An 8,909-nucleotide genomic window follows, 5' to 3' on the forward strand; every position below is an offset into this window, starting at 1 on the left:
TGGGGACATGATGATTACTTCACATTCTAGAAATGATTCACAAAACCATTATATTTTGAAGTCAGGAATTTTAACAAGTTATTCTAAATAAAGAAACCATTCTTACTTGGGGTGTTGTTAAGGTTGTAGTGCTACTCATTGTGTCTTCCATTTGTTGTGTTTGAACATCCAGTGTTTCAAATTGGTGTTCAAATTTGTCCATCAGGGCAGAAATCTGTAAAAAGAAATAAGGTCATAAGAAAAACTTGCACTGAAAAGATGCCATCCGAAGATCAAATAATTTTTTGTTTTACCTTTTCAAGGTTCATACTCCTCAATGTAGCATCCATAGACTTAACTACACCTGCCATGGACTTGGTTACCTATTGGAAGTATAAAAAAAAGATTGAGTATTCTGTAAGTAATCTCAAAATGTACATAGTCTCTTAAATATATTTCTTACAGAGCAATTTATGAAATGTGTCTATTCTCTCCTTGAGATTGAAAATACAGTATGTATTTCTTGAATAGGCACTGACCATCTTTTATCTTTGACTCTTCATGGCAAGAAAATTAACAGACCTTAGTTTAAAAGCCACTGCCAAAATCATTTTCCTCACTAAGCATTTTGACTATATCTCTCTTGTCCATAAAGGCCTTTACCAGAACCTTACAGCACTGTGCAATGAATTTAAATTTCTGACAACTCCTAATACTCTCATTAAACTTAAATCAAGAGTTCCTACTATTTATAAATGTTAAGCCTTACCTTGCCCATCGTTACTGCAGTTTGAACTCTGGCTGCCACAGCATCAACCCTAGCACTCATTCTCAAGAAATTAATTGCTTGGTTCTTCTGGCGGATTGCATTTTCAGCATGTATTCTTGCAACTTCTGTATTGCCTTTCTGAATGGCCTGTTTTAAACAGAACAAAAGTAAATAGTGATGAAGACAAAAAGCAAAAGTAAATATTGACAAAAAAGGGAGCAAAAGTACGAATATTTTAAAAAGAGGAAATCAACCCCAAATTAATGTTTTAATAATATATAAGAACACAATGCAATACATATATACACACACATACACACACACACAGATGTGTGTGTGTGTATGTGTGTGTGCGCGTGCGCACGCGCGCACCTTACTGTTAAATTGTACAGCTGAAACTTACTGGCTTTTGCTAACCAATGTCGCCATAATAAAACTTGAAAAAAAATTAAAAAAATAATAATATGAGCTTTTACAATTAGTTTTTAAGGAAATAAAATAATTTATAGTTCTTTGATTTTTAAATTATGATTTAAAAATATATGGTCATTAATATTTTAAGAAATTATAAGGTTTAAAACATTTCCCATAATCATATCGCTAAGTCACTACCACTGTTAATGTTTTAGTGTGCAGTATTCCAAGTACATAAACCTATTTATGACAGTATAAATTAACCACAAAAGTAAATGTGTAAAGCATACTGTTTTCTCTCTTACCTAATATTTAAAAAAATCTTTTCAGTTAAATATATAACTACATCATCATTTCTAAAGGCTGTGTAGTAAGAATGTACCATCAATCAGGGTTTTCCTGTGTGTGTGGAACACTACTGATAGCATATAAAATGATATTGGATGTTACAGACATAAGTATCTTCATTTTAATTATGCACTTATTTAAATGAATATTTGAAATAGATGTAATTAACAGATCCATGCTTTTCTTGCTGTAATAGCTTTGGCCAAGGTTAAAGTGAAAAGTCAATTTAAAGAAAAATATTAAATAGTTCAGATGGTGCCCCAAAACAGCAAAACCAAGAAGGTACAGAAGTGACTGAAATTTGAGAACGTGGATTAAGATCCCTGACTGCTGGGTATTTAGTTTGTTTCCAATTCTTCAATAATATAAACAGCAATGTGATAAATATACTAGGACATGCAACCTCACACACTTCCCAAGATTTTTCTCCTAGTTAACATCGACAGCCACACACAGTTACCACTTTTTTTTCTTGTGATGAGCACTTTTAAGATCTACTCTCTTAGCAACTTTCAAATATACAATATGGTATTAACAATAGTCACCAGGATGTATATTACATCCCCAGGACTTATTCATTTTATAACCAGAAGTTTGTACCTTTTGACCACATTCATCCATTTCACTTCCCCACACCTGGACAACCACTAATCTGTTCTTATGTTTTTTTTTTTTTTTTTAAGATTCCACGTAAGTGAGATCATATGGTATTTGCCTTTCTCTATCTGACTTATTTCACTTAGCATAATGACCTCAAGGACTATCCTCACTATTACAAATGGCAGGATTTCCCTTTTTATAGCTTTTTTTAAATTTATTTTGCTTTGTATGCTTTTAGTGTAATACATCACAGCCATAAGTACAACTCTATGTTGAATCCTGTGAATCTTCCTAACAAATACACAAACCACGATATACATTAATGTTATGCACTGTTTAGATATAAAACTTTAGAGAAATTATTATGAGCCAAAACATTAAATATTATCCTTAATGTAGGCTTTATACTTCTCAGTAATAGTGCTGGCTACAAACCAAAGGATAGTTTTCAGACGCAGGTAACAGAATAGTTATACTCTATGTGAGCCATACTTGAACACATAAATAGTAATGAATATAAAAGAGTCATTATTAACTGTGTCATATAATAAATTATTTATTTAAATAGATATTTGTTTTAGAATGCTAAAGCCAGCAATATTTCTTCAATGTAAAAAAAAAAAAAAACCTAAAGCAAATATTCTTCCATGATTAACTGTCTTCATCTCATGAATCTTAAAAAAGGTAAAAATATTAAAAATGGCTTACCTTTTTAATCTTGGCCTTTTCAGCCTTTTCTTCTTTATCACATTTCTTGGCATTCCTATTAAGTTCTTTTGCTGCAAACTTCAAGTTAAATAGGTGTTCTGTAAATATATGTTAAGGCTATTCAAATAAGTCATTTCCCAACCTAACTATATGCAAACAAGAAGTTAAATTTATAAAACTTATCAGATAAAATTATGCTATTTAAGTTAACTATTCCCAAACTATTTGAAGAAACAGAACGATTTTTATCTCTTCCACATTTGTTTTCTATTTTTAAAACTTCATTAAATTAACAGCAAGAAAGATATTTATTAATTATGAAGGAAAAATAGTAACTTTATAGTAGAGAAGCCTGGCGAACACAACTTTACCTAGGATAACATCACCAGTAGTTAAGACATTTCAACATCATTTACCTTCTAAAATGATGAACTGAGAAGGGGATAGCATCATCTCTATGGTGTTGTTGCCAAAAATCATAACCTCAATCTACTCAAGAGAAAACATCAAACAATCCTGAACAGAGAGACACCCTATGATATAACCGGCCAGTGTATTCTTCAAGTGTCAAGTTCATGAAAAGAAAGACGGATGAACTAGTACAGAATGGTGAAAACTAAGGTGACAGGCTGACTAAATGAAATGTGGGATATTGCACTAGAACCTAGAACAGAAAAAGGATATTAGTGGAAAAACTGGTGAAATCCAAGTAAGATTTGTAGTTTAGTTAATAATATTGTGATGTTAATTTCCTTTTCTTGATAATTACACTATGGTTTTGTAAGATGTTAACACTAAATGAAGCTTGGTAAATAGTTCTAGACTTAAAGAAAATTGCAAAAGAAAAGTTATTTTATACCCTTTACCAAGCTTCTAGAGGTTCTTATGCTGAGTGAAATAAGTCAGAGAAAAAGAAATGCCATATTTCACTTATATGCGGAATCTAATGAACAAAAAGAACAAACTAATCAAAAACAGACTCACAAATATAGAGGACAATCTGGTGACAGCCAGAGGGGACGGGAGTGGGGGGCTGGGAGAAAGCAGTGAAGGGTTATAGAAGTAGTATACTTATACAAATAAGTAGTTGATAGATGGTTACCAGGATGGGGAGCACAGCATAGGGAATGCAGTCAGCATTAATGTAATGGCTAGGTATAAAGCCAGAGGGGAGAAAGAATAATCGGGGGGGAAAGTTTCGTAAACTATATAAATGTCTAACCAATGTACTGTATACTTGAACCTAATAATAATTTTTTAAAAATTTTTAAAAATGGTCAAAGAAAAATTGTTTTAATTAAAAAATAAAAAATAATAATGAAAAGAAAAGTTCTCTGTTCAGTAAGACTCCAATTTGCAATTCCATAAACTTTTCATTTTCATGACACAACAAAAAAAATATGAAGTATATGCACAGGAATATGACAAAGCAATGTGGATTATTTAAAAACCAACTTGTTTTTTGCTATTATAAATAACTAGTTAGAGAGATTCTTTCGGTTTTCTGCCCTTTAGAAAATAGTAAAATCTTTTTTTAACCTTGATTCTGTATTTTTTCAGGACATCTATGAAAAAGACTTTTTTTTTTAAAGGTACACATACAGCATATAGTTTAAAAAGCTAACTTTTAGAATGATTATATCACTATCAGAAAACAACAGCTGTTTGATAATTTTATTTACCAAAGCTAAATCATAAATTAAGCTATCCTATTCATCTTTCAATGGCAACACGGGTCTAATTTAACACCTTATTTACAGATAATAAGAGGGATGACTTTGCTACCCTGAGTATTTTTCATCAATGACAGATATACCTAGAATTGTTCGGAAAACAAGTATATGCGTATAAATTTCTGGGTAATTTTAATGTAAAATATACTTTACATTTATAAGTAAGATTTAGCAATTTCAGCTAGATGACTAAGAAAGTTATAGCATTTTTCTAAATAGTTTCTCAACATAAGCACTACTGATATTTTGGGCCAGATCATACTTTGTTGCAGGGCTGTCCTGTGAATTCTAGCAAGTTTATCAGCATCCCTGATTTTTATCCACTAGATGACACTTGCCTCCTCTCCCACCTGTTAATAAAACAAAAATGTCTTCAGACATTGTCAAATATCACCTGGGTAAGGGGGAAAAAAATTGAACCTGGTTGAGAATCTGAATCACTAATATAGATAGAGATAAAGAAAAAATAATGAATTTTTCATTTCCCCAATCATCTCTCAAATAGAATCACTGTCTCTGTAGAAAAAGTCACTATAGTTAAAAGCTGAATTAAGTAGCCAATTATTTTAGATGAATCCTGTAATTAATATTCTTTGTTGTTTTCAGCTTCCCTTAAACCTGAAAGTTACTATAAAGTGCAAATATCGAGGACTGACAGCTGAATTATTTAATATTAATCATTAAGATTGATCATGGTATAAAATATTGACCAAAAAAAGGAGACCCATTATAAAAGTTCACTTAATACCAGAAAGCTTTTTTCCCCCTTCATTATAAAAAAACATGAACTACTTCCATAAATATGGAAGGCTAGATATTTAGAAAAACACCTGGAAATACTGAATAAACTACAACAAATGTCCTTTTAAGTAGAGAGTTTAGCATGCAAAAAGGAAGGACAATCCTCAGGGTACAGAACCAAAGAGGAAGAAGAAAATATCAGTAGTAGGTAAGCACTGAAGCCCCTGAAGCTGAAGACCCCTACTGGGCCCACACAAGATGAAGTGATGGAACTGAACTTTCCGAACAAAGCTAGAACCCTTGAAGGCTCCAACATTAACACAGGGTGGGATAGAAAATAGTCTTATGAGCTGCCGAAGGAGATGACAAGGTTAACTGTTATTATGGGCCTTGGTTCATAGCTGCGGGTATAGCAAAGAAGATAAAAGAAAATTAGATAAGCTTGGGAGAAAATTAGTAAACCGAATATAGATATGAACTGAGAGTAGAGTGAAAAAAATAAGGTTGATACAGAAGAGAAGAAACTAGAATAAAAAACTCTAATATTAGAAATCCCAGGAAGATATAATAAAGAGAATGTGTGAAAGGTTATATTCGAAGAGATAATGCCAGAGTGTCTTCCATAACTGATGAGAGGAAAAAATCTTTAGATTTACGAAACTCCTCAAAAAAATTCCAAGCAAGATGAATAAAAATAAATCTGCACTTAAATACATCATAGTAAACCTGAGAATACTAAAGACTTAAATAACTAAAAAGAATCATAGTGAACATTCAAATTACTTATAAAAATCAGACTGAGCTAAATTTTCAAACAAGATGCTAAAGTAACTTCCAAGAGATATACAGTAGATTCATATTATTCAGAGTAGTTATGTTTCATGAAGTCATTGTAAACAGTGAATTAGTGAGTACAATCATTGCTCGTAGGGGAAATACAGGGTTAGATTCCTGTGAGTCTCTTGATTGTCAATATAAACCTGGTTTATGTGTATTTGTTTTCACACACCTTATATGATATATATTGCTGATCCATTAACATTGAATTCATGGCCAACAGCAGCATAGCTCATGCCTAAAAGAAGCTTTTCTAGCACACATATATTCTCCATAAGTCATATCACAACCTTCCACTTAGAACACTACACAGTACTTCAACACTACATGGGGATCAGTGAAATCACCAATAGAAAGCACAAAAAATGTGACATGAAATAGAAAATAAAAAATACACTTGTTTATAGTAAGAGAGCTAAAATAAGAAGGCATAGCCTTGCGTTGTTCGGCCTCAGATGCAAATATGTACATCTGGCCACTCAAAGTTTTCATTGCCTGAGCATGTCCACAAATGACCCTGAATGCACAGTGAGGACTGATTTTCAGGTTACAGATAGATTTTATCAACTGGATAAATGTGTAACTACAAAATGCACAAATAATGATGACTAATGATGACCGACTGTACTTTACAAAAAATAAAATTAGGTCTGACATAATGAAAGGCTTAGTGAGCACAGACTGAAACACAGGAGTAAATCCAGAGAAATACTGACTATAATTTCAGTATCTAATTTGGGAGATAAAAAAGGCAGAACAATGCTGTTATTCCTAGACAATAACAACATCGTTATTGCTGGTGATGGGGTGACTGAAATGAAATGTTTAAAAATCATTATGTTATTTAGGAGAAAGCATTTCTGATTATTCGGACATTGAATTAACTGTGCATGTTAAAATATGAAGGGCATTGCTAAGGAAATACCATGTAACTTCCAAAACAGAAAAGGGAAAAATGGGGCGAACCATTTAATTAATCCAAAAGAAGGTAGTAAAAGAGAAGTGAGTTACGGAGAAAATAAGATAAGCAGAAATCATAAAATAAAGATAGAAATAACCCCCAAATGTCAAGTTGGATTAAAAACTGAAATAAATTAAAACTATGTGATTTAAAAGGGATTTTAAAACATCAAGACAGAAAAAATAGACGTAAAAAGACAGAAAAAAATTAGACAAACAATAACCTAAAAAAAGCGAGTGTAGCTTTATTAGTATCAATCAAAACAGATACCTAAAGCAGTAAAAGGAATTTTAAGTGGGAGTTACTATAAAATAATAAAAAGTAAATTTACAAGTTGATTAAATAATTTTAATTTTCCATGTACTCCTACATAGCCTCAAGGTGTCTTTGTGTATACATATATAAAACTGACAAAGAAAAAATTATCCAGCTTGGGAGATTTTAACAAAACTCTCAGTAACTGACAAAACTCAGTAAGAATAGAGAAGTTACAAAAGACCCTATTAAGAAGCTTAATACATATAGAAAATTATAGTGAATCCTGTACCCAGTAATTTGAAAATACATAGTTTTCAAGCATGAGACAAAAAAACTGATCATGCATTAGGCCATAAAGCAAATCTGAAATAATCTGAGATGTACCTACTGTCTAGCCACAACTCAATGATGAATTAATTAATATGGGAATTCTCTCCACAATTTTTCTGTAAGAATCTAAAACTTTTCTAAGATAAAAACTTTATTAAAATATATATTTAGAAATTTAAAAAAACATATCTACATATGGATTAAAAAATTAAAATGAACAAAAAATAGAACTGAACAACAATGAAATGAGTGGAATGTGGTTTGTGTGATGCAGAACTAATGCCATACTCAGATGAAATTTTCTAGCCTTAAAAATTCACATTAGAAAGGAAGGTAGGCTAAAAATTAACACAATAAACATTCATCTCACAAAGTCAGGAAAAATATAGAATAACTTCAAAAGAAGCATAAAGAAGGGCTAAAAATCCCAAAGATTTAATAAAAAGGATCAAAAAAGGCTAAAGTTTAGTTCTCTGTAAAGACTAAACACATTAGCATCCCTTTGTAGAAACTGATCAAGAGAGAAGTTATAAGCAAAAAGTACAGGAATGAAAAAGGAGAAATAACTGCATATATAATAAAAATATTTTAAAGTAATAAAATATGAACATAACGCCAATAAATTGAAAGTCGTAGACAAAATGGACAATCCCAGAATGATATTAAAGAAAAACAAAATTTTAAATTGCTGATTCAATGTTAAAGTATTTTAACATATAAATTAGTCGATCTACAACAGACACAGGCCTACATGGTTTTTTACTAGTATATCGCATCAATCATTTGAGAATAAACAATTCCTATCTTATACAAACTCTTCTAAGAAACAGAAAAAAGAAGGAATACTTCTTAACTTTGACACTCAAATCAAAACTGGATACTCTATGTGAATGGACAATTACAGACCCAATTCACTTATGAACATAGATACAAAGATACTAAACAAAATACAAATAATCAAATTAGGATGTCAAAAGCATGGCAGCATGAGGTGTCCCCTGGATCTCTTCTCTTGAAATTACAACAAATTGAACAGCTACAATCCAACAGAAAACACCCAGCCGAACACTCAAACACATCTGAGAGGCCTGCGCATCAGAGCACCTAAAGGTAGGAGAATCAGGTGAGCAAAGGAAGAGGAAAGGGAGAGGAGCGGGGACTGGTGCTGCGGACTCAGCCGGGAGGTGGGAGGTCCCTGTGGGGTGAATTAGGTGGGTGTGCACTCTTTGTA

General features: G+C 31.9%; 1 protein-coding gene and 1 long non-coding RNA gene across 3 annotated transcripts in view; both read right to left on the reverse strand.

Moving 5' to 3' along the window:
* LOC102883404 (charged multivesicular body protein 1b-2) overlaps nt 1-8,909 on the reverse strand; it is a 35,033-nt gene that overhangs the window by 8,247 nt on the left and 17,877 nt on the right. Inside the window, exons 2-5 of the mRNA XM_006916155.3 lie at nt 2,819-2,916; nt 749-895; nt 294-362; nt 107-214 (exon numbers count right to left, since the gene is read on the reverse strand). Of these exons, the coding sequence (XP_006916217.1) occupies nt 107-214; nt 294-362; nt 749-895; nt 2,819-2,916 (422 nt within the window). The remainder of the gene's footprint in view (nt 1-106; nt 215-293; nt 363-748; nt 896-2,818; nt 2,917-8,909) is intronic.
* The window catches only part of LOC112483203, a 21,788-nt gene continuing 17,711 nt past the window's right edge, over nt 4,833-8,909 (reverse strand). For both annotated transcript variants that reach the window (XR_003047535.1, XR_003047534.1), the window contains one exon: nt 4,833-4,901. This is a non-coding gene — a long non-coding RNA (uncharacterized LOC112483203). The remainder of the gene's footprint in view (nt 4,902-8,909) is intronic.

This window comes from Pteropus alecto, unplaced genomic scaffold (assembly GCF_000325575.1).
Source record: "Pteropus alecto unplaced genomic scaffold, ASM32557v1 scaffold126, whole genome shotgun sequence".
NCBI lineage: Eukaryota > Metazoa > Chordata > Mammalia > Chiroptera > Pteropodidae > Pteropus > Pteropus alecto.